The sequence below is a fragment of the Mastigoproctus giganteus genome, chromosome 8, assembly GCF_048544385.1.
Source record: "Mastigoproctus giganteus isolate SK-2022 chromosome 8, ASM4854438v1, whole genome shotgun sequence".
Classification (NCBI taxonomy): Eukaryota; Metazoa; Arthropoda; class Arachnida; order Uropygi; family Thelyphonidae; genus Mastigoproctus; species Mastigoproctus giganteus.
In genome coordinates, this window is record NC_143582.1 from 176,360,992 (window position 1) to 176,388,670 (window position 27,679).

The following is a 27,679-nucleotide window of genomic DNA, read 5'->3' on the forward strand; positions in this document are numbered from 1 at the left end:
ACAGCACTCCATTTAGCTTGAGTCTTTTGCTTTTCTGCTCTGGTCTGAGTTTCTGATTTCGATTCAATTTGAATAAAATTTCAATTTCAGTACAAAATTATAACCCTAAACTTGTATCCCAACGCAGTTATAACACTATATATCTATATATATTTTTTTTCAGTCATCGTCATCATCAGCCATTTTCAATCCACTGCAGGATGAAGGCCTCTCCAGCAACTTTCCTGTTCCTTCTGTTTTGAGCACTGGCCATCCATTTATTACCCAAAAACTCATGAATTTCATCTATCCATCTCCGCCTTTGTCTTCCAAGTTTTCTTCTAGCTCCTCTTGGGTACCATTCTGTTATTTTCTTAGTCTATCTGTCATCATGTCTTCGAGCTATGTGTCCTGCCCAAGACCATTTTAGTTCTGTAGTTTTGATAAGAATGTCCTTTACTTGAGTTTGCTGCCTAATCCATGTGTTTCTCTTCTTATCTAACAGTCTGATTCCCAATATAATTCGTTCCATTCTTCACTGTGTAGTTCTCAGCTTCTCTTCCATTCTTTTGGTGAGTGTCCAAGTTTCACTTCCATAAGTCATGGTGGGGAGTATACATTGATTCATTATTTTACAGTTTCAGACAAACTGGGATATTGCTCTTCAGTATGTGACTGTATTTCCTGAATGCTATCCATCCAAAATTTATTCTTCTCTTGACTTCCAGCCATTTATCATTATTACAGCTAATAACTTGTCCCAGATAAGTATATGACTCCACCTTTTCAATTACTGCTCCTTCAATCATTATTTCCCTTTCCGTGGCATACTTGTTCATCATTAGTTTTGTTTTAGCGATATTCATTTTTAGTCCAAAATCCTTACTAACTGTGCATAACTGATTAAGATTTTCCTCTAATTCTTTGGGATCGTGGCTTATAACCACAATGTCATCTGCAAAACGTAAATGGTTTAGGTACTCTCCGTTCACACTGACTCCTTTCTGCGACCAGTCTAATCTTCTGAAAGCTTCCTCAAGGGCAGCAGTAAACAGCTTCGGAGATATTGTGTCTTCTTGTCGAACTCCTTTCTCGATTTTAAATTTGCTACTGTCTTTGTCTAGTCTAATAAAGGAGGTAGCACTCTCATATATTTTCTTCAAAATCATAATATATGGGGTATCTATGCCTTGTCTTTCCAGTGCCCGAAACATTGCCTTATGCTGTATGGAGTCCAAAGCCTTTTCATAATCCACAAATGCCAGGCATAATGGTGTTTTATATTCATTTGCTTTCTCCATTAGCTGTGATATTACGTGAAGGTGATTCATAGTTGAGAATCCTGTCCTAAAACTAGCTTGCTCTTTCGTTTGATTCTAAACAAGTATTCTCTCTAATCTGTTAGTAATGACCCTTGTGAACAACTTGTAGATGTGGGATAACAAGCTAATTGGTCTATAATTTCCAATTTCTGATTTATCTCCTTTCTTATGCAGCAAAACTATGATTGCATTATTCCACTGCTTAGGCGTCACACCTTTTCTAATGCACTTTGTGAAGAGCCTTGCCAGTTTTTGTGTTATGTCTCTTCCTCCCAATTTTAACAACTCTACAGTAACTTCATCTTCCCCCGGGGCTTTCCGATTCTTCATTTTCTTCAATTCATGTTCTACCTCATCAGGAAGAATATCAGGTATGTCGTATGTGTTGCTACTTTGCAATCCAGCTTCCCCACTGCTGGTATCATTCCCTCGCTCCTTGTATCATTCCCTCGCTCCTTGTATAATTCTCTATAGTAGTCTTCTGCTATTTGAATTATGCCTTCTCTGCTGTTTATAAGTACACCATCGCTATTCTTCAGTTTCAGTATCATTTGTTTTTCTGTATTACTGCTCATGGCTGCTGATTTAAATCCTTTGTTTTCTCTTAATGCTTGTTCTGCTTTTCTTGTGTTAAATCTTCTTATGTCCTCTCTGAGTTTCTTTCTAATGGCTTTGCATAGCTCAGTATACTCAATTTTCTCCCTGTCAGTGTTTTTCTTGCTCTTCATTTGTCGTCTTCGGTTCAGCATGACAAGTGTTTCTTGACTAATTTTTCTTCTTTGGATTTGTGTTTCCCTATAGGTTTCTTGGGCTTTATCACTTTCAGGAAGTTGTAATATTCCTCGTCGATATCTTGGTCCTGAGCAGTCTGCAGAAGTTCAAACTTGTTCTTAAGTTCCAGTACATACTGCTTTTTCTCCTCCTCTGTTATCTCAAAGACCTTTGTATTATTTTTCGAGTCAGTTTTTTCCTTTCATTTCCTACATCTATATCAAGTGTACATCTTAGCATTCTGTGATCACTTCCAACATTTACCTTATTCAGGACGGTAACATCATTCACAATATATCTTCTGTTAGTGAGGATGAAGTCGATTTCATTAGTTGTTAATCCATTTGGACTCTTCCATGTCCACTTTCTGTTTACCCTTTTCTTGAAAAAAGTGTTCATTACTGACAGTCCTTGAGATTCTGCAAATTCCACAAGTCTTTCACCTCTTTTATTTCTTTCAACAATTCCAGAATTTCCTATAGTTCCTCTTTCTGCGCTGTTTTGCCTTTTTCCAACCTTAGCATTGAAGTCCCCCATAATAATAGTGTAGTGCGTTTTCTGCTGATCTAGGAGACTCAATTTCAGTGTACATTTCTTCAACCTCTTCATCATGGCTCGATGTTGGTGCATAAATCATTATAATCTTTAGCTTGTACCTCTTAGAAATCTTGAATATTAGTCTTGACACCCTTGGTGATGTACTTATGAATTCCAAAATGTTGTTTTTAAAATCTTTATGGACCAGAAACCAAACTCCACCTTCACTCCTTTCACCGTTTCCATTGGTGTACAGCAGATTTCCACTTGATAAACTTATAAGTGATTCAGTATCGAGTATTATCTTCAAGTTCCATTATATAATTTCCGTATCAAGTTATGTATTAATTAATTATGTTACGTTTGTAAAATCTAAGTTGTTATATGTATTTAGTTAAAAAGTACAATCGAATTGACAATGAAGTTTAACAAGATTAATAAATTTTACTGATTAATTGATAATATTATATACTATGCTATACTATACTAAGCTAACGCTGTCTAGTTCAGGATATAACATTGTATCGTATAACAATGGCAGCAAGTTACGAATGGTAAATCTACGGACATTTAAGTATTAATTAACTTCCAAAATATCGCTGTCTCTATTCAGAATAAACCGAAGATCTTGACTAGGTCTACAACCTACTTATAGAAAATAATTTAATATAACAATTAGTCAATAAAGCGGCTAAGTATAATTAAAAACCCTGCATTCGCTGGAGCTGCAAAACTTGCGAAACATGTGGATTGGATTCCCTTACTGATAGTAAGTAATAACCTACAAAATCTTTATCTAAGTTAAAATTTTAAACTAAGTATCGTAACTAGGAATATAAATCTACTCTAGAAAATAAGTTAATATGCCAATTTAAGCCAATTTAAGTTAATAAAACTTAAATTGTACTTAAAACTGTAATATCTTTACAGGATAAATAGCATAGAATTTTTGACCTATAAGCAGAAAACTGAAAAAACAGAATTAATTTTTATACCAAAGGGATTGAATCCTATAACCAACCAATTACATTACAAACTTATTTAAATGCGCAAGTGTCTCCTGCCATCAAAAATTACACCATCTTCAGACGAGATAGGAGTATTGACTTGTCAGCCCCTGGAGGCATGGCAGTTCTTGTTAGAAATGTTCCATCGAAACATATTGCTCTTCAGACTCCTTTTGTAATAGTGGCAGTGTACATTGTAATTAGCATCAATATGTATCCCTCCTAATATCTCATTCTTTTCAAAAGACCTAGAAAAACTAATAGACCAGCCTCCGTTCTGCTTGCTCAGAGACTTCAGTGCACATCATTCACTGTGATTGTTGCTATCGAGTTTAATGACACAAGGGCTGCTGTGGCCAAATTGTGTCTGTTCATAGTTTATGTAGAGGGAACATTGTTATTGATGTTAAATTATATCCTCCTGTACAGGCCAATACATTTTAAATATTGCAAAAGTTCATCTATAATTGCTTCTTTTCAATGTGCAAAGTGACTGAAAGGTGCTTGACTGGATTGCTGAATTTTAAGCTGAATGTCAACCAGAAAATGATAGATTGTAAATTGTCTTTGACAGTATGAGCACTGCAGTGGATTTTTACTCAATAATAGGTAGAGATGAGTATGATGAGTGTGTCCAATTCTGAGTCTTGCCAATACCATTTCCTCTTGCCTGTTTTGTCGGAAGCCAGAGAGACCACAGCTTTGGTTTTTGCTTTATGTGGTAAAGTTTATTGTTGGTGTTACTTTTCCAGATCTGTAGCCATTTATCGTTGCACGCTTTGCATATGACAGATTTATAGTCGGTATGCAGAGTGTTAGGGCCGGGCGCCACCTGTGGTTTCCCACATCTGCATCGTATGTACACTGTGAAGGTATACAGTACTATGTAAATTCCATAAAAGTGTTGTGTGTTGTATATGACATATTGTGTTAGGTTTTGTCATGAGTCCTGGCATTTGGCTGCAGAGCCCCTAGTGGGACCCTATGTTGCCTGCACACACCACTAGAAGGTAGCCAGGCTGCCCATAATTCTCTGGCTGGTCTCCGCCAGGGTCACTTGAGCTTCCTAGACGGAGACCAAGTAAAAAAAAAATAATAATAATAAAAAATAGATAAAAAATAAAATAAATAAAATAAAAAAATAAAAATAGATAAAAAATAAAATAAACAAATAAAAATAGATAAAAAAATAAAATAAATAAATAAAAATAGATTAAAAATGCTGGGTTAGCAGGGAGTGATCTGGTTGAGTTGTGCCAAAACCGTGGGTGCCATGTCCATGAAGGTTGTTTTCAGTTAGGGAGTACCGATCCAGTCCTGTTTTTGTCCACTTACAGAGGGAAGAGAGTGTCCTTTAGAGATGAAGATTAAGATGAAAGTCAGAAGGCTAGTTATCAATTGAAGCAGTTGCCTGTGCAAGATGTGATCTTCTTATGGCAAACAGGTCCTGGCCAAACGTGGTAAAAGCTAGGTAATATTCCTGCTCAGTGATGTACATATATTCTGTGTCTCGTGGGAGATCATGTATTTTGGAAATTAAACTGCATCTTAAGTCTTCATAGTATAAACCATATGATTCCAGTCCTCTTCCTGGCCACAGGAGCAGTAGGGATCCTCCTGAATAGGGTCAGCTTCTGTTATTACCTTCTGCCCGGTAATAAGATATGTAGCATGGAGACCAAAAGAGAACCAAGAGGAAGCTGTGGGAAAACTGTAGCGACCTGGGGAATAAATTTCTTTGTGATTGGTCCTTTTCTTGTGTCTGTCCATCTCTGCTGCCAAGTTTGAGTCAGTATAGAGAAGAGGGTTAGCTTTTCCATACGAATCTCGTTTGTGAGATTGATCATATGTTTAAGGATGGTTGTTGGAATTTCTCTTGATAGGCGATAGTGTATTCCATGGCAGATCACCTCCAGGTCCAAAGGCAGGATCCCCAGCCAAAACTTGAAGAGCAGGGGTGCTAACTGTGCGGCAGGCCCTTGTCATCATGAGTAACATGCAGCGCTCAATGGTTCCAAGTTTCCGTATGCTCCTAACAGTGGTTACTCTGGTAAACCCCATTCTGGCACCCTAAGTAATTATGGGCAGGAACACGGACTTATAGAGAAGAGAAAGGGTGCGTCTTGTTAGCCCCCAGTCGCTCCTACTCACATGTGCGATCATGGCCATGTAGTTGCAGATTTTTGTATGTAGATATGCTAGGTGTGGATAAAAGGACAGTTCACTGTCTAACATAATTCCTAAGTGAGTTTCATGACCAGAGGGATTGTTCGTCCTGCTAGCTTGATATGTGGTAGTAGTAGTGTGGTATGTATGGTTCCCTTGAGTAGAATCGATTTGGTTTTAGCGGGAGAGAGCTGCAACTTGTTGAGAATGGCCCAATCCTGGAGTAACCTTAGGGTCTAGTTTGCCTTGGCCTCGAGGGATGCTCTGGAGTTTGCAGTTAGCGTGAGGATAAGATCATCGGCGAAAGCATAAGCAGTGATGTCGCCTAAGTTCATCGTGGGGAGTTCATCTAGGATGATGTTCCACAGGAAGGGGCCCTGTGAACTTCCTCTGTGAACAGGATGTGTGATGCTACTGTAGGTGGTGGTTATGCAGATTTCCCTCTTAGTAAGGTATTCCTTAATGCAGTTGTACAAATTTCCTGGTATTTGAGCTTGGTGGAGGTGTCGGAGGATACTTGGCCACCACAGCATAATAAAGACTCCAGCAAAGTCGACTGAGATTGCCAGGTAGTATTTTTCATTGGTAGTTGTGGCTACTGTGGTGATTCTATGTAGGACATCTTTGGTGCACCATCCAGGGTGGAATCCACATTGGTTGTCAGAGTGAAGTTTGGCATTTTCATAGTGTTGTTTGATTTGCACTAACAGGAGTCGCTCCAAGAGCTTACTTAAGGTTGTAAGTAAAGTGATTGGGCAATATGAGCTGGGTTGTTCCGGAGGTTTTTTAGGGTTCTTGATAATAAGTTTCACATTTGCCAGCTTCCAATTTGTGGTAAAAGATCCCGTGCTAAGACATTTATTAAATAATTCCAGGAAAATGGGCGAATTTGTTTGTACAGCTTTTTCAATTTCAGGTTCAGCGGTAAAGGACTGCTCTACTTGTGCGTTACTATACTTCTTGTTCTGTTGGATTATTGCAATTTGGGATGAGGTCAGTGGTTGGTTCTCATCAGGAAAGAGGGCATCCAATATATTGGTTCCCGGTGGTTGTCATAGTTCCTTGTGGGGTCATGGTAGAGTTAATGACTTCTGCTCTGGGGAATTTACAATATGCAACACCCAAGGGTAAGTGTTTCTTGCTGTGGTGACCAGATTCTCCCATGATGTTCTTTTCCTAGACCGGATAAGAGCTGTATTTTGGTTCCTTAACATTCTGTAGATGTTTCTGAGGGCTTCAACTTTGGCAGCTGGCCAGGATGCCCTGGCCCTCTGAAATGTTTTCCTTGCAAAGTGCACTTTGTGTATGGAACCTGAGGATGTTGTGAGAGAGCCAGTTGTAGATGTTTATCGGCAAAGTCAGCACTGTCATTTCCTGAAATGCCAGAATGGCCAGGATACAGCAAAAACTGATTGACTGATTGCACACATTGCAAGAGAATAGCTGGGAATGAAGGAAACCTATCTAGTATTAAAAAAAAAAAAAAACTCCCAACTGGGGTGCAATGGAAGACTCTGGATCTTAGCAGCATAATGGAGCAGTAGTGCTTTTCTATGAAGATGTAATGGGGGATCATGCACTTCAGTATAAAGACTTTGGATCGTAGAAGGCCTGATAGCTCCAAGTGCAGTCCTCAAAGCACTGTGCTGGATGACATTCAGCTGTTGTAAAGTAGTGCTTCTGGCAGAGTCATAAACTGGACAACCATAGTCTAGGCGTGAGTGGATTAAAGTTCTGTAAACATGCAGTAAAGTATACTAATCAGCTCCCCAAGACATGGACCGAAGTATGTTCAAATGCTTTAGACAAATATTTTGTAAATGAGTGATGTGAGCTTGGAAATTAAGCTTGCAGTTAATATCAGGCCAAGAAATCTAACAGTGGTAGCAAGCAGTATTGGAGTATGGGTTTTTTTTTTTTTTTTTTCAATTCAGGATCATGATGGAAGCCCTGACACTGGCAAAAGTGAGTGGCAGTGCATTTCTTTTCTGATAGCTGGTAACCATTCCATAAAGTCCAGGATTCTATTTTAGTTATGGCAAGTTACAGCTGGTATTGATACTTTGAGACTGACAGGAAATGGTATGATCGTCTGCATACATATAAGTTTCAACAGTTTTTGGGATGTCTTTTGTCATGCTGCTAACTCGGATTGTGAAAAGTGTTTAGCTAAGTATTGATCCCTGCAAGACTCCTTCTTCCTGAATATGAGAGATGGAGAGTAAATTTTTATATTGTACCTGAAAAGAGTGCAACTGCAGCAAATTCTGAATTATTTTAGGCAAATGGCCCCTAAGTCCCAGATGGTAAAGATCCATAAGGATACCATGATGCCAGGTGGTGTCAAATACCTTTTCAGTACCTAAGTGCCGACCGGGCTAGCCGAGTGGGTAAAGTACCTGCCCGGCAACCCAAAGGTCGCGGGTTCGATTCCCGCCTCGGGCTTGGATCAAAGTACTGCAAAAACCTTGGGAGGTGCAATATGGCCACAGAAGCCGATGCGCCAACAACTACCAAATCAGTACCTAAGTTGACCATGACTAGATGTTGTTTCCTGACAAAGGCATTTCAGATATGAGATTCGGCCTTGATGAGCACGTCTAGAGTTGATCTGTTTTTCCAAAAGCCATACTGATGATCTGGCAGGATATTCTGTGACTCCAGGATCCAAGTGAGGCTTGAATGTACTATCCTTTTGAAAGTTTTCCTGAGCAGCTCGTGAAAGATATGGGCCTATAGTTTTGAACCAGAGAAGGAGCTTTGCCGGTTTTGGTATGGTGATAATGAAAGAATGGCACCAGGAAGAAGGATAGGCATCTTCGGAGAAGATCCGATTGTATAAAATCAGCAAGGTATGCAATTATTCTCAAGTAAATGCTTCATCATAATGTAATGAATACCATCTGGGCCTGCAACACTGTTTGATGATCTATTTAATGGTTCTTTGAGTTCTGTTAGGTTGGCTGTACGGGAATGAGCGGTGCGTGGAGAAGTTGATTTTATATCATTCTGCATCTGCTTTGATGGTCTGGAAGGAAGATGCATAAGAAGCAGAGAAAGAAATTATAGCAAACAATTCTGTTAACTCAGGAGCAGACACATCTTTCCCTTTCCAGTGAAGTATCAGAGAGTCCTTACAAATCTGCCGTTTAGGGCCTGTATTTTTCTCCAGATGATACATGTGTCTGTGTCTTTTGTGATGGTTGAGGCAAAAGAAATCCACAAATCACGTTTCACTTTCCATATAATTTGTCTCTCTTTTGCTTTAAGTCTTTTATAAGTAATTAAATTACTGGTGGTAGGATACTTGTGGAAATTATTCCAAGCGCAGTTTTTTCCTTTTTGTCATGAAAGTGATCTATATTCCACCAGTGATTTTGGTGAATTCAATATGGTTTGGATTTTGGAATAAAAGCATGGGCTGCAGTTAGAATCTTATTAGTGATGTAAGTGGTTACATCATCAACCAGCTGTTTTTCAACATAAAGCCTGTCTAGAAATATTTGGGCAGAATAGCCATCCCACTTAGCTTTTTTAAACTTCCAAGTGGATCATTGATCAGGATTTGGAGTTATCCCTGTTTGTAATGAGCAAATAATAGGAAAACGATTGCTATTAAAGGGATAAGTTAACGCTGACTACATCATGAATGGAAAAATGGACGGTGAACAGATTGATAAGTCAATTTCAGAAGTATGTCAGAAGTAGATCCTGTAGGTAGGTGAATATAGGTGGGAGAACCAGGGATTAGTAAATTTAGATCATTATTGTTCAAAAATTCTTCATTCAATCTGCTCCTTGCATCCATTGTAGTGGATCCCCACAATGGATGGTGGCCATTAAAATCACCTAAAAGACAAATTGGTGTTATGTAATGAGGTTGTCCAATTCTGAATGAGGATATGGTATTGATGGTGGAATGTAAATGGAGACAAGGGTAACTAAAACACCAGCTGCAATATGAACTGCTACAGCTTCTAGAGTGGTTTGCAATTGGATGTGCTTGGATGTGTGTTAGAATTAATAAGAATGGCTACTCTTCCACGGGCAGGAGACTCAGAGATCCTATCTTGTCGTCTGTAGATAATATAATTTGAAAGTTTTGGTGAAACATGTGGTGACAAGAAAGTTTCCTGTACATATACACCTATGGTGATGAACTAAGCAAGTAAATCTTTTAGGTCATCAGAATGACTAACTAGTCCTCTGCAATTCCATTTGATGTTGTGCCTCATTTTGGCTTAACTGAGGTTGATTCTTCTGATGGTTTTTTGTATAGAAAAATTTTTTTTGTTCTTCTTTTGAGAAGGTGGGGAGTCCAGTATCCATAGTGTCATCATGCGAAGTTCTAGTGTGGATTCCTCATAAGCTGAGGATACATCACTTCCATACAGTTTTAGGTTTCAATTTTTCACTATCATGCAAATACCGTTGGAGTACCAGCTGGAATGCTAATTGGAGTGTTGGTCATTTCACTGGTTTTCATTTGGGGTGTGTCCTTTCCAGAGTTTGACAGCATTAGCATTAGTAACGGCACATGATGCAAGAAAGCAAGCTTATATAGCATCAGCCAAAAAAAAAACCCCTTCTAAATTTCACCCATCCACTGGCTCCAAATGTTTGTCTATTTCTGCCTTGAATCTATTTAGGCTATTGACTTCTACAGCAACAGTTGGAAGTTTGTTCCAGCAATCAACCACCCTCTGGCTAAAGGCAAACTTCTGCACATCTATCATCTATCATACAACTGTCTTTTCTCAATTTGAATTTATGGGCTCTCAGGTGATTAACCTGAGCAAAAAGAAGAATCCTATCAGCATTGAGCATGCTCAAACCATTCAAGGCTTTATACACCTCAATCAGATCACCTTGCAGGTGCCTAGTCTCCAGACACTAATTCGCAAAATTTAAGCTTTTCCTCATAAGAGCAACCCTTTGTTCCATTCACTAATCTTGTTGCCCCTCTCTGTACTGATTCCAGCAGCTCTACATCCTTCTTAAAACGAGCCCTCTAGACCTGTATACAGTATTCAAGGTGTTGTTTTAACCCGATTAGCTAGAGATGTGCTGGGGGTGGTATTGATACATCTGTTTGAGTTACTGTTGAATGGGTGCTTCAAGTGTGAGATGCATATGAACAACTGGGCATGGTCAACATAACTTGTCTACTTGCCTCAAGGTATGCCATTTTATGTTCTATTTTATATTTTTCAATTTTCTTGCCTGTTTTCCACATTTTGCAAGATTTAGAAAAGGCTGGGTCATTTCCTTTGCAGTTGGGGCAAACGGGAGTTGAAGCTGAACAGTCTGCTTGTGTATGCTCCTTGGAACCACAAATAGGAAAAATGGCATCACCTCTACATGCCTGCTGGGAATGTCCATATTTCTGTCACTTAAAATAATGAATGAGATTAAGAATATAAGGCCGAATTCGGCAGTTTAAATAGCCAGCTTTTACTGAGGATGGTAAACTGGGGTACTGAAAGTTAAAACTATGGATCTATTTGGGATGAGATTTCCATCTTTTTTAGTCATTATGTGTTTGGTGCTGATTACTTTTTAATTGCTCAGTTCTTGAACTAATTCCTCTTCAGATACTGTAAGTAGGTCCCATTCTGTTCGAAGAATTTAAAGTGTTGTGCGGAGTAATAGATATGGCAGCCCACCAAATGTTATTGTTTTGAGCAGTCACTCGGAATGTTTAGAATTGGCTGTCTCAATAAGAAGGTCTCCGGATTGCAATCATTTAACCATTTTTGGTGTTCCAGTAATGGATTCCAAATATCTTTGGTGATTACGAATGGTAATAATTTACCCACAGGCTGGGTGGAGAGGGAGTGAGTTACTAGAAAATTTGACATGTCATTGCACCGTGCTTCCCTTTGAAGCCTTTTCGGTTGATTGCAGTCATTATCAGTGGATGTGTCTGGCCTGGAGCTTGAAGGCTCTAGTGGTGGATAGGCACTTGAATCCATGGTTACTCCTTTTAGCCCTGGAGGATAACTGTTCCTCCAGGTTACTGGCCCCACCACGGGGGAGACAGGAGCAGTGCTGCTCGGAGGCCAGGCGGTTGAAGTGTTAGTTGATTAGTAGAACTAGAAATATAGGAAAATAAAGAAAGGTGTGTTTCCTTTCTGTGTTCTGACTTGTGGCTTTCAAGTATAGAACTGCTTTTAAAGAAAGACTATTGATAGAAATGCAGGAACTTAAAAAGAAATAACTTCAATCACTTATCAAGAGCACTATAAATCGCAAGAATATCACTTGGCCTCAAAATACACTTGGCATCCAGGGCCATTTGCTGTGGGGATCCCTAACAATTGACAAGAGAGGTAAGCTAATAGAATGCTTACACGATGCTTATCAACTCACCATTCATATTCATTTTTCGACAGGATCCATAAGTGCAACAGACCTTTCAATCTTTTCTCCCTCCATATATACTATTATGGAATGGTCTGTTTTTCTGTGATCATCTGCCGATTCTCTGCAAGCTCCAAACATGGACAAACTCCCCTTCATCACATCACTCCATTTGGAAATTTGGTAGGGCACACTGGAATGAATATGCCTCTTATGTTCAGTTAGGTGATAAAATAATCTAATCACAGCCCATAGACAATGTCATAGAACATATAACTAATCAAATATTACAAGCTGCTACCACTGCAATACCAAAATCTTTACCGGGAAAACGGAAACACGGTAATTACCGGCAAGCAAGGCTCTGCATCGGTCATTCATATCCGACTCACCTGTATTTTGGGGGAGAGAGAGAGAGAGAACCTTTCTGCTGACTGGACTAGCTAAGTGGGTAAAGCCTGCCTGGCAACCCAAAGGTCGCAGTTCAAATCCCACCTTGGGATTTGAACCGAGGATTAAAATGTTCTATAAAAATAAACTCAATGCAGTTCAGCCTACTGGTATCAAATTACAGGCACTATCAGAAACTTGGAATGTACACCTTGAAAAAGTCCTCCAAGATCCAAACTGTTCAGTTCCCCCATGGTCCTATGTTAAACCATCCTGCGACAATTACTTCCTAAACTGGGGAAAACACTCCCTTGCAAATATCAATCTACAAGAACTCCATACTGCTCACACAGAGAATTATCTTCTTTATACAAAAATATATACAGTACTGATGGATCAAAGTCTGATAGTGGAGTAGGTGCTGCATCAATTTTCCCTTTTAACACCATCTCTGTATTACTTCCCACTGAATGCAGCAGTTATACGGCTGAGTTATTCGCCATCAAGCTTGCCCTAGAAAATATTCTCCCTCTATCCATAAAAAGAGTATAATATACAAGTACTCACAGAGTACACTTTTAGCCTTACAAAACATCTCGTCACCAACAAATCCTTTAATAAAAACTATAAGAAGTATGTTGATAAATATTCAAAAATGCCAGCTAGTAGTAATCTTTTGCTGGATCCCAGGCTATGCTGCCAAACATCCATCTAATTCAGATTCATCATGTTCTCTCATTCCATATGTTGATTACAAATCTAATATATGAAGAATATGTAAGGAACAATGGACACTTATATGGCAAACTAAAACAGATAATAAAGTCTTTCAAATAAAACCAGATCCACACTTATGGGCCTCTAGCTTCTGGGAAAACAGAAAGGAAGAAGTAATCCTAGGCAGATGAAGAATTGGTCACAGTCACATTACTCACCTATTTCCCCTCACAGGCAGTGATCCTCCACAGTGTACACACTGCAGTTCTCAACTCACTGTGAAGCACATTCTTGTTGAATGCACCTGGTACTCGCATGCCCGGCAACTCTCATTCAGTTTTCTTCCTAATCTTAAAGAATCTTTGAAATCTGTTATATCATAGGTAATGATTCCAAACCCATAGAATTTTTCTCCTTTCTCAAACAGATAAACTTATATGATCATTTCTGACTGTTTACAAAACAGCCATCATGAGTATCTTCACGTCACTGAGAAGCACAATATGGCTTGAGCAGCCCTTGCACCAAAAATAATAATAATAAGAAGAAGAACAATAGCACCAGGCAAAAACAAATTTCTGAGTTACTGTGTGTGTGTGTGTGTGTGTGAGAGAGAGAGAGAGAGAGAGAGAGAGAGAGAGAGAGAGAGAGAGAGAGAGAACAAGAGTCAGAAGTAGAAGGGAATCACTAAGATAGAGAAGAATGAAGTGCGTAGCACACACTTCTTGATTAGACCGGGGTTCGAGCTGTGACCACCAAATACGGAGGATGCGGAAAGGTCAGGGAATGACCACTGCATATCCCCAGAACAATATGGCCTTAGTTGCTAATGCTCCTGAAAAAACCAAATAACAACAACGACCATACCTACCAGATGTGAGCCCACGTGCTTGGACATGCAGTACTATTGTTGATGGGAAATTTTAAATGAAGGCTTTTTGGAATTACTTTGTGGACCCTGCATTTGTTAAAAAGAGTGGTATCCCAATTTTGATAATTTCTAAATGTGTGTTAATATTTATATGAACTAACTTAAATATAAATTTATATTTAGATACTTAATTATTGCATTATTTGTTGATCTTGTATCTATGTTTTATAAGTTGTGAGAAGTCATCAAATGTGATTGAATAAACTTTTCCAAATTCAAGGGTACACTTATTGCTATGTATAATGAGCAAAGTTAAGTTTATTTGCTATATTCTGTGTGGTCAGACATTGCCCTTACATAAATAAACTTAACTTTCAAAATTAAACATGGTATATCAAGTGTCTTCTTTAATTTAATAGTGTCTGTTTCTCCATATATATTCTCAGACTTATTAGCTGGTATGTTTTTATTAATATTAGTCACTTTTCTGAATGTGAAATTTTATCAGGAACATAATTATTTTGCTGTAATTTTTCAGAGAAGGGGTTGAAAATTTGATCATTATATTTCCAACGCCAGAGAAAAGAGCAACTTGGGAAGCATCTTTTAATGAAGCCAAACAAAAATTAGGTGAGTTAAAGCTATGAATTACATAATAAATTTTGAATAAGGTTCACTGTAGTAAATAATTTCTTTCAACATACTAATATCTACTCCACAATGTGTTGGACTTCCTCAGGCATGGTAATATCTAACTGCTGTGGTGTGGATTCTACTAAATGGTGAATGATATGCCTACTGTTACTGTACTGTCAGTAGAACATTTCATATCAGTGATTATGTGGATGGTTTTGGATCCATTTTATACTCATCTCTTTAGATTGATTCCATAAATATTTGATTAAGTCGAGACAGGGGAGTTGGCTAGTTGAGGGAAGGGATCCTTAGACCACACCTGCACGTTTATGGCCTTGTGGCAACATGCATTTTCCAACTAAAACATGCCATTGTCAAATGAGTAACAATAACATCTAAGAGTTTTAAAGATTAACAACAAAATATCTTCCACATTATGATATCACTACACCATACCAGCTTTTATTGTCTATGTCATGAACAATGAATATTGCACAGGACAAATGCATGTCGTGTGCATACTATAGCACCCAAATGCTGTAACAGGTGGCATGATTTGCCAGAATTTTTGATGTGAAACATCCTTGCGGTCACATACAACCGAGTAAATCTGATTGGTCATGAAAAATATGTCATGGAAGCGACGTCATCCACGGTTTCCACCAGAGGTGCTTCATATGCTCCCACTGCTAGTCTGGTGAGCACTCACTAGTAGTGTGATTATAGCGCGTGCCACATTTTTCATGACTGATATGATATCTCAAGTTCTAGTGAACCGATTTACAAAATTCATTCGGCATTCATTTGAATTTCGCCAAACTGCATTAGAAAAATAATAAAACTAAAAAAAATAAAAAGTGTGTGTGTACTTTGTATGCACGAAAAATGTTTTATTTTATGTGAAAACATACTTGGCTTTGAAGAGGTTAGCTGTTTGTTGAATAGTATGACTGCAACAATACAAGTATTTGTCATATTAGCATTAGCATAGGTATATGATGCAAGAAAGCAAGCTTATGCATCATCAGCCAAAAAAAAATCTTCCATTTCACTTCTCCATTCATTCCAAAGGCCTGTCCAGCTCAGCCTTAAATTTATTTAGGAAAACATAGACATCTGTTCCACCAATCAATTACCCGCTGACTACAGGCATATTTCTGCACATCTATTCTACAACTGTCTTTCCTCAATTTGAATCTATTCCCCCTGAGGTTGAATCCCATCAGCATTCAGCTTGCTCAACCCATTCAAGGCCTTATACACCTCAATCAGATGACCTCGCATGTGCCTACTCTCCAGGCACTTCCCCTCGACGTGGGCACCTGTACGTGGTGAGGGGACCTCCCAGTGACGCTGCTTGACTCCCAGACTAGCATCACTGGGATCCAATGCCCACAGCCCAGGTTCCAGGCTTACATCAATGGAATCCGGCGTGTTTGCCGTGCGCTGCGACCCGTGGAAATTCGGAAAGGGGGATCCTGGTGGTTGAGGGGCCCAGCTTCTATACACCACTTTGGCCCCTGCTTCAACAAGACGGGAGGTCCTGGAAGGCCCAGATAGGATCAATCGGCTAGTAGGCTCACCTGCGAGGGTCAACCGTGTCTATGCCATGCCCCTTCCCTCATGGTCCGAGGGACAGGATTCAGGCTGGCGGCGGTGTGGTTATGGTGTCTGGTTAGCCGTGGCGTTCCACTCCCGAGCGCATTTATTGCATGCCGGGTAGTGGGCGTCCCTTTGGGCTCCGTGGTGGGTGGGGAGCCCGGGCACTGAACCACTTCAAAACTTCATGAATCCTGATAAACATTTTTCTTCAAGGGCCCCAACCTGGTCCCTATCTGAAAACAGAGACTGAGAGGCAGATAGCATTATTGCTACAAAGAGGCAGCGAACCGAACTACCATCAGGGCCTGTCCCAAAGTTCCTAATTATACATTCCACCAGTGAAAAACCGATTGGTAAAATGTCACCCTTTTTTATACAAAAAGGGTTAGATGGGTTAGTAGGTTCACCCAAGTCAGTTAAGAGGCTCCGTTCTGGAGACCTCTTAATTGAATCTAAAAATGACAGGCAATCTGAACATCTACTCCGAGTAACATCAATTGGAGGCGTACCCATAACAGTGACACCACACAGAACACTCAATTCATCGAGAGGTGTCATTTCGGAGTGAGACCTTCTCGACGTAACCGAGGAGGAAATCTGCTCCGAATTAAAACCACAGGGAGTTATTGCCATCAAGAGAATTACTGCACGAAGGGATGGAAAAATTGTTAAAACCAGGAGCGTTATCCTGACTTTTAACTCTCCTAAACCTCCTGACGAGATTAAAGCTGGATGCATCAATTATTCAGTGCCATACGTTCCGAACCCTTTACGGTGTTTTAAATGCCAGAAGTATGAACATTCTCAAATGGCCTATCGTGGAGTCCTTGCGTGCGCTCGATGCGGTGCAAAGCACGAAACAACAGCATGTTCAGCCGCAAAACCCACCTGTATTAACTGTGAAGGCGAACACCCGGCCTAATCACGAGCATGCCAGAGGTGGAAAGAAGAAAAAGAAATTCAAAGGCTGAAGGCAGAACTAAATATATCATACCAGTAGGCAAGGAAATCGGTGAAACCCCTGAATATCAGCAAACCTACCTACGCCCAGAAGGTAGCAGGGAGATGTTCTGTCGGAACTCAAACGGACATGACCATTCCTCCAAAGGAGTCTTTCACTCCCATCACGCTTTATCTCTTATGTTCTCAAAAAACTGCACAGAAGAACCAATCAGCTGCCATTCCAATATCAGTACTTCCTAATGCTCCACAAGTAACAAAGGTAATTATGAAAGAAAAGAATAAGAAAGGGGAAGTCTCCCCTACTACCCAAGAAAACGTGGATGTCGAGCAGAAGGAGGTACCCGAAGATTCAGTCTTGGAACACTTTGCGGAGGAAGAAATGGACACGGGACAGCGTCCATTCTTCCCCAAAAAAGATAAACCCAAGACTGATAAAAGTAAGCCCTCAGCACCTCGGAAGCCGCCTGATGGACCCACCAAGCCAAAATAATGGCTAAATTCCTACAGTGGAATTGTCGTGGATTCCGGCGAAATACTGATGACATCAAGGCCCTCTTGCAAAAGCACGAGCCAGTTTGCTTTTGCTTGCAGGAGACTTACCCTAAAGGCAAATGATGATCCCACAATGCATAACACCAGAATTTTTCGTAAGGATAGAATTGCAGATGGTCCTGCTCATGGAGGAGTGGCTATCCTTGTGGGAAACCAGACCCCAGTTCAGCCCTTGCTAATTACAACTAGCATAGAAGCTGTTGCAATTCGCCTTACAGTGGGATTTTTATTAACGGTCTGCTCTATTTATTTGCCACCTGGGACTGACATCTCCCAGGAAGACCGTGATGATCTTGTAACGCAGTTGCCTCCCGCATTCTTACTTCTCAGGGATTTTAATGGACATAACACCCTGTGGGGTAGTGCTAACATCAACGGAAGGGGACGAGTCATAGAGCGTATGCTCAATAACAATGACCTCTCCCTTCTAAATACTGGAACAAACACCTTCTTCCACATGCCTACCCGTACTTTTTCTGCCATTGATCTCTCTATCTGCTCCCCTTCTCTACTCCCTTCACTCGCTTGGGAAGTGGAGGAGAATCCATACGGAAGTGATCACTTCCCTGTGATAACCTTGTTACACAGTGGGAGCCCATGTCTTCCTTTTAGGTTACCATGGTGGAAGTTTGATCAGGGTGACTGGAATGCCTTCCAACATCAGGCAAATTTTGACCTCAGTACAGTCAGTCGGGAGCCTATCAGTGACGCAGTAAAGTACGTCACAGAAATCATTGTCCAAACAGCTGCTAATGCTGTCCCAAAAACATCTGCCTGGTTTCCGCCATTTCCCAAACCTTTGTGGAATTCACAATGCACAGCAGCAAAAAAGGCTCAAAACAAAGCGTGGGGGATATTTCGCCGATATCCTACCACGATCAACCTTATAGCCTTCAAACGCGCACGAGCCAAAGCACGCTACATCCGTCGTCAGAGTCAAAAGGAATCGTGGATCCGTTTTACATCATCTATTAACCAGTCTACCAACTCTAAGGTAGTCTGGGATAAAATCCGGAAAAGGAACGGAAAATATACATCCCACCCTTCTTCAATCCTAGATTATAATGGATGCACTATTGCAGATCCAACTGCAATAGCTAATTCTCTTGGGGAAACATTCTCTAACATCTCTGCAACATCTTTGTATTCCCCAGCGTTCCTGGTTCTGAAACAGAAAATCGAAAAACAGGCACTTAATTTTAAGTCCCAGGTCCTCTATCCCTACAACGGGGCATTCACTATAGAGGAACTGAAAAGAGCCCTCACTCTTTCCAAAGCAAGTGCTGTTGGACCAGATGGCATCCATTATGAAATGATTAAACATCTTTCACCAATATTTATGGATTGTCTGCTCCTTCTGTATAACAGAATCTTTATTGAAGGGCAGTTTCCGGACTCCTGGCGAAAGGCAATCGTTCTTGCCTTTCCAGGAAAGGATCCAAAAGTCACCACCAATTATCGTCCTATTGCTCTGACTAGCTGTCTGTGCAAAATCCTGGAGAGAATGGTTAATTTTCGATTAATATGGTATCTAGAATCAAATGAACTGTCCAACATCCAGTGCGGCTTCCGAAGGAACCGGTCCACTTTTGACAATCTTATTAGAGTGGAAGCATCCATCTGGGATGCTTTCCTAAAACGCGAACACTTGGTGTCGGTGTTCTTTGACATGGAGAAAGCGTATGACACAACTTGGAAATTTGGCATCTTAAAAAAATCTGCATAGCCTTGGTCTTAGGGGACATCTCCCAATTTTTATTAAAAACATTTTAGCCAATCGATCTTTCCAAGTTTGCGTGGGATCCTCACTCTCTTCTTCCTTTAGCCAAGAGGAGGGAGTACCACAAGGATCAGTATTAAGTGTCACGCTTTTCTCCATCAAAATAAATTCAATCACAGAACAACTTCCTCCAACTGTAAACAGTGCCCTCTATGTTGATGACTTTAGCATTTTTTTCAGTCGTGCAACATGAGGGTTATTGAAAGACAACTGTAGAAAGCCATTGATAATCTGAATTCTTGGGCACTTGCTAATGGCTTCAGGTTCTCGCCGGAGAAGACCGTTTGCGTACACTTTTGTCGTAAGCGTAATCTTCATCCTGAACCCGAATTAAGGCACGGACAATATGCTATTCCAGTATTAGAATTTACCAACAGTAAATTCTAAGTGGGAAGCATTCAAGGAATTAATCATGGATGCTACTAAAAGTTTCATACCTATTAAAAAATATTGTTCAAGGTTTAGGCCTAAATGGTTATCTAATGAACTAATGAGACCTCGTAACAGAGAAGAAAAATGCATGGGATGCATATAAATTATCAAGCGACTCAGAAGCCTATGGCAGATATAAGCTAGTCTGTAATCAGGTCACAAAGGAGGTTAGGCAGGTGAAGGCAGATTACGAGAAATCCTTGGCAAAAGATGCTAAGAAAAACAGCAAGGATTTCTTTACTTATATAAACTCTAAAAGGAAGGGGATGAATCTGATTGGTCCACTTGACATCGATGGGTCGACTGTTGATGATCCTGCTCAGATAGCAAACAAACTGAATGAGTATTTTGCATCTACATTCACACATGAGGAATTATTAAGGTTTGAAAATGGCAGAAGGTTATCAAATTGTAGCAGGATACTTAATGATTTTGTAATAACTGAAAGCAAAGTGGAGGAGAAATTGTTGAAATTAAACATAAGAAAAGCACCTGGGGTGGATGGGATCTATCCAGTTATATTAAAGGAGGCGGCAAAGCAACTAAGCAAACAAAGCAACAAAGCAACTAAGCAACAAAGCAACTAATCAGGGATTACAAATGCCTTAGGAGCTATATTTTCAGAATTGTCTACCTCTGCTGCACATAATCCATCATTAAAAAAAAAAAAAAAAAAAAAAAATTAAAGCCATAGCTGAAAAATCCAAACTGAACTTTAAAATTACTTATGCTTTACCTGAAAAATCAACCACTCACATGTACTGAACTTCAAAAATCTGTATCTGTAATTACCTCAAGGAAACAGTGCTGCTGGCCCTGATGGTATTTACTATATACTGCTGAAAAAACTAAATCACAAATCATTATCCTCACTGGTAAACATTTTTAAACAGATATTCTCTAAACATACATTCCCCAGTTTTTGGTATCATCCCTATGTAATAGCAACCCCAACCAGGAAAAGGTTGTCTGTTCTTCATAACTGTAGACTGATTTCACTTTCCAGCTCCTTGAGTAAACCCTAGAAAAACTGATACACCATTGGCTCATCTGGTTTCTTGAGCCGTGAAATATGAATGATCACTATGACAGCTAACAAGTTTGGCTTTAGGAAAAATAGGTCATCCTTAGATCTCATGGCAAAGGATGACTCAAACATTAGAAATCAACATTTAGTCATGGTATGCCTTGTTATAGAGAAAGCCTGTGGCACCACACAACACTATGGCATCTTAAGAGATCTTAATTCTATTGTCTGAGAGGTCATTTATTGTATTTTATTGTATTTTAGTTAAAACTCCCTTTAATATAGGTCCTTCCAAGTAACTATATTCTCTCTCAACCCTATATACAAGGAGTTCCACAAGGCTTGGTTCTCAGTTCTACTTTATTTGCAATATGAATAAACATTATTCCAAACACTGTCAATTAATATATATGTGCTGCTGACCTCACCAGATCCTATCATTCCCAAAACATGAACCACGTTTTGAAGCATCTGAAATCTTCATAAATAACATTGAACACAACACAGAATTGATACAGATTATCTCACCAGAAATCTATGGACATACATTCCTACAACAAGTACAAGTTACGTCCTCAACCTGAGCTACGATTAGCCAACCAACCTTTGCCAATAATAAAAATTATTTGTCCCTCAATCTACTACAGGAAACCCTTGATTAATGCGGTTTTGAACAATGCGGTTTTAATTAGTGCGCAAACTTTTTTTGATACTATCCCCTTAATATATGCGTTATCAAATTTGATTAGTGCGCTGTTTTTTTCTTGCGGTGCTTGGCAACTCACAACGGAGCCTAAAGCGGCAAATACGTGATACGCACTCACCAGGGTCTTCTAACTTAAATGAATGGGAATCGACTCCAAAATGCTTGACAGCAGCACCCCATACCACTTTGAAATTTGCTCTGGTAACTCATATTCTTTTATTCTTTTATTATTAATATTAAACTTCTTTAATATTATGATATTAAAGAAGCAGTTGAGAACATACACAAATCGTGGGAAGAAATGACGAACAGCTGCATGAGAGCTGTCTGGCAGAATCTTTTGCCTGAATGCGCAAATGATTTTTGCGGTTTCATTAATCCTGTCAACAAAGTTATTGATGAAATTACTACAATTGGAAAAGACCTCGGCTTTGAGGAAGTAGATTCAGAAGACGTTAGAGAATTATTGGAATCGCATTCAAAAGACTTACGTAACGACGATCTTCTTGAAATTGAGCATCAACATGCATACGAGGAAGAAGACGAAAATGAAGCAGAAGAAAAGCAATTCGCTCCCAAAGAAATTTCATTCAAAAAACTTGAACTATTTAATACACTTTAAAAAGCAAAAGAACTCATACTAGAGATTGATCCAGATGCAGAGAGAAGCATGAATGTTCATTGAGGGTTAGATAAGCAAATTGATTGTTATCGCAAAATCATGGAGGAAAGGAAGAAAGCTACCACTGTTCAATTGTAGTTAGATACGTTTTTTTTGCAAAAAATAAAATTTAAATCATACTATCTTTTTTTAAATTTATTCCTTAATAATTTAAGAACTATGCAGTGCATTATAGGTACGTATTGAGTAAGAAAAAATATATTTTTACAATTTCATAATTTTCAAGGATTCATTATAATTATTCCCATTGTTTCTTAAGTTTGATTAGTGCGGTTTTAATATGTGCGGTATATTTCAAGGATTCATTAACCGCACTAATCAAGGGTTTCCTGTATTTGACAACAAGCTGAGCTTAAAAGAATGCATTAAACATATAAGGACTACTTGCACAAAAGGATGAATATACTCCAGATCATTTCTAGTACAATATGTGTGGTGCAGCTTGTTATACCCTGTTCCACTTATAAAAAAAAAGGTGAACTGCAGCCATTTTCAATCCACTGCAGGATGGAAGCCTCCTCAACAATTCATGCTGAGCTCCACTTATATAGGTCCCTAATTAGGTTTTGTCTAGAGTACAGAGCACTTATGCACGATTCTGTTAGGGAGGTACCTTGACACACCTCACCTATGTCTGTCCAACATTCTTCTCTTAAGATTGCCCTAGGTGCATGAACCTCTGCTCAGTATCGGAAGAAAGAAGCTACTGCTTAATTATGCAGCTAAAATTAAAAGCCTCCCTACTAATCATATTAGGCCACTACTAGGATAGACAGTTGTCAATCCAGTATAGAAACCAACTCAGAGAAAATCATCCCAGCATTCTGTTATTTTCTGTAATCTGATGCCTACTGGTCAGATTACAGGTAATAACAGAATGCTGGTACGTTCACTTCCACAGAATCCTCAAAGACCATACAGACCAGGATTCCATGTGGGTTACTTTCACAGTTCTCTTGTAATAATTATTTTCAGCAATGAGGAAAAGAAGCTCTAGCAAATGTCAACATCAGCAATTACATTGTCATGTTTTTAATGAGCGGTGGCCAATTAATTACTTTTTTGCACTGCTTAGTGATACTTGCACTTATTTTATTTGCAATGAAGCCTTGTTGGTGTTCAAGGAATATAATGTGAAACCTCACTACACCACAAAACATGCCTTAAATTGCGATAAATTTCAAGGAGCTTTTAAGTAGAAAAAACTCCAAGAACTAACCCAAACTTTTCAAAGTCAACAACAGAAGATTATAACTTTTAGTCATCAAAATTTATCTGCAGTTAAAGCTAATTTTCAAGCCTCTCAAATCATTGCCAAAGAAGGAGGGGCCTTTATAATGGAGAATTTGTGAATTTGTTTGGCAATTGCAGAAGTATGTCCTGAGAAATTAAAGAATTTTGCATCTGTAAGTTTATCTTCATCAACTGTAACAAGAAGAATTGAAGATTTAGGAGTGAATGTTCAAAATCAACTCATAGAAAAAGTTTGTGAAGTCACATATTTTTCAATAGCAATTGATGAGAGTGAAGATACAAGCCATACAGTTCAATTACTAATTTATATCTGAGGTGTAAATAAAATTTTGCAGTAACTGAAGAGCTAGTTGCATTAAAAAGCTTGAAAGATATAACAACAGGTGAAAAAATATATTTGAGTGTGTCTGAAGCGATTGACTGCTTTAAATTGAATAGGGATTTGCCATCAGCGGTTATGACAGAGGGCGCTAAAAATATGGGCAGTACTAAAACTGGGTTCGTGGGTCAGTTTCATAAATATCTTGAGAATAAATATATTATAAAATAAATGCAATTTCATTGTATAATTCACCAGCAGTCTTCCTTCGGAAAATTTTTGGGTGTAGATTCAGTCAAGTTAAGTCAACTGTAATATCAACAGTAAATTTTATTTGCGATACTGGTCTGAATCATTGGCAATTCAAAAGTTTTCTTGAAAAAATTGAGGATGAATACAGTGATATGTTGTACTACAATGAAGTACGATGGTTGAGTTCCTGTGATGTGTTAAAGCAAATTTTTGAACTTAGGATAGTAATCGTGGCATGTGATGCAAGAAAGCAAGCATATGAGCTTATATAGCATCAGCCAGAAAAAAATCAGACCATTCCCTCTAAATGTTTGTCCAGTTCCTCCTTAAATTTATATAACCTGTCAACTTCCACAATGACAGATGGAAGTTAGTCCAAGCAATTAACCACCCGCTGGCTAAAGGCAAATTTCCGCACATCTATTCTATAGCTGTCTTTCCTCAATTTGAATTTATGCCCCCTTAGGTTCATAATCTGAACAAGTGGAAGAATCCCATCAGAGTTCAACATGCTTAACTCATTCAAGGCCTTATACACCTCAATCGGATCACCTCGCAGGTGCCTAGTCTCCAGCTTCTGCAATTTGTAGAACTTGAGCCTCTCTTGGTAAGAGGATCCCTTCATTCCCCTCACCAATCTTGTTGTCTTTCTCTCTACACGCTGAAGCAAATCTACATCCTTCCTAAAATCAGGCCTCGAGACCTGTATGCAGTACTCAAGGCGTGGCCTGAACCTTGCCTTATACAGAGGGACAATTACCTCCTTTTCCCTGCTAGCAAAATTCCTGTATATCGTTGACAAAACCCCATGACCTGCTCTATCAGCCTCTCTGCATTGTTCAGAAAATTTCATATCTGACTGCACAATTACTCCTAAGTCTCTTTCATTTTCTATCACTCTAAGTGTAGTACCACACAGTTGGTATGTTCCTCTGGGGTTACTTCTACCCATAAGCAGTACTTTGCATTTGTCAATGTTAAACTTCAGTTGCCACTTCTCTGACCATCTTCCCAAATTTTCTAGATCCTGTTGCAGTAGCACATTGCCATTACTGTCATTAACAACCCTGCCAACCTTTGTATCATCTGCAAACTTTGACACTAAGCCTGATATACCTTCATTAATTTCATTTATAAATATACAAAACAACAGTGGACCCAACACCGAACCTTGTGGACTCCACTAATAACATTAGTCCATGAATTACCACCCTCTGTCTTCTCCCACTCAACCATCCTTTTATCTTATCCTTAATCCATTCTGCTCCAATTTGTACAGTAGTCTTCCATGCACAACAGTATCAAAAGCTTTCTTGAAATACAAGTATATGATATAAAAATTATTTTTTGCATCTAGTTCCTTTGTACTCACATCATAATATCCAATTAAGTTTGTTAGGCAAGACTTTTCCTTAACAAATCCATGCTGTGTCTGAATTATTGCTGCAGTCTTGTCTAGATGATCCTGCAATGCATCTTTAACCAATGACTCTTATTTTTCCAGGAACATAAGTTAAACTAACGTGTCTGTAATTACTCGTGTCACCCTTCGAACCCCCTTTGTGAATTGGGGATACATTTGCTCATCTCCAGTCTGTGGGGGACCTCCCCTGAGTCCAAGGATGCTCTCATAATTATGGCTAAGGGTTTACTTAGTTCTTTTGCCACCTCCTTTAACATGTTCGCTGCCGGTCATGAGGCAGCATGCTATCGTCAATAGCCCGGCACAGAAGACAGAGACTATCGCCAGAAGCTGTCTGTGTTTCCATAACGAAAAAGCTTGAAAATTGGTAATAAGGGATTGTTCGGTATACGATATCAATATTTAAGTGTCGTATAAACAGTTTCCAAAAGATTTGGAGATTCACACGCTAGCGTGTGATAGGCACTGGAGGTCAAATTTGGCTTTAAATGCCGAATAACCCGCTGGCGCGTGACACAAAAACATAATAATGTAGTTTGTAAATAATAAAACAAAAAACATGGTAACATTAAGAAATACGTTTTATTTATACCGAACCGCTACAGATTATAAATTCTATGTAAGAATGTTACTTATGAATAATTTTCACACAATCTAAGCAATAGCCGGGTGATCCTTCACAAACGCCGCAGATATAGATTGTATCCCTACGTTTCCCTTCAGAATAGCAACATTTGCATTGCTTCCTCAATATCTTTCCACCTTTTCTTTCTTCCCGTGGTTTGAGCACATGTTCCAGTTCAGGTACATCATGCACAGTATGAGGGGGATCAGATGGCTGTCATAAAGTTGCACCTTGTTATGTGAATATTTATTATAGATATGGTGTGCATTAATCATTATTAATTGCAAAATATGCATAAATATTTTTGTAGGCCACTTAATGGTTTTCCTTTCGCAAGAATAATAGGCAAGCATTTGATCTTGCTTGTCAATGCCTGACATAAACCTATTATACTCAGTTATAGGCAATAGTTTTGACTTCAGTTCACCTCGTTTGTTCTGCATTTCCACCATATCATTTTGGTATTCTGTAGATATGTAACTGACATCTCTTCTGTCCTTCCACTTAGCAATCATTACACCACGGGCACACCTTGATAAAGTTTCCCCTTTCTTCAGCTTTTTTTCTCGAACCTCTTTCGGAAATGTTTTCCTATTACTTCTGATTGTCCCAGTACAATGGGTTTGTCTGTCAGCGAGACACTTAGCGAGTTCATAGCTATTGTAATAATTGTCCATAAATATGCTATGCCCGACATCTAACATCCCATCAAGTAAGTTCATGATGACTTTTTGTGCATGTCCTTTTCCACCAGAATCATCCAACATACTGGTATACACTTGAAATTTGATAACCATGCCAGTAGGCGTTGTGATCATATATAACTTGATGCCGTACTTATGGCGTTTGTTTTGAATGTACTGTCGAAAAACAAGCCTTCCACGCCACAATATCATAGACTCATCTAAGCTAATCTCACGTCCTGGGTAATATATTTCCGACATTCGTGCATTGAACAGATTCACCATTTTTCGAATTTTATATAGGCGATCCCGTGGACATACCTCTTTCTTTTCTGGATTTTTTGCAAAATGTAAGGCCCGCAGTAATAATAAGAAACGATTCCTGCTCATTTTATCTGCAAACACATGTAATCCGAACAGCTTATCTGTTTTCGAATAATCTTGTATGCCGTTCAGTCGAATGGTTCCCATATGTAAAATTAATCCTAAAACTACCAGCATTTCATCTCTAGTGGTGTCCTTCCATGCATTTATTCGAGAATGTTCTTTATTTTCTCGGGGAAGAAGTATTTCATGAGCATAAACATTTGTTTGTGTAATTATTTCATCCAAGATATTAT

At 39.1% G+C, this 27,679-nt stretch overlaps 1 protein-coding gene across 1 annotated transcript in view; it reads left to right on the plus strand.

Annotated features, from left to right (window-relative positions):
• The window catches only part of LOC150082029 (rho guanine nucleotide exchange factor 17-like), an 862,761-nt gene that overhangs the window by 654,165 nt on the left and 180,917 nt on the right, over positions 1-27,679 (plus strand). Inside the window, exon 15 of the mRNA XM_090380403.1 lies at positions 14,662-14,753. Coding sequence (XP_090236529.1) covers positions 14,662-14,753 — 92 coding nt within the window. The remainder of the gene's footprint in view (positions 1-14,661; positions 14,754-27,679) is intronic.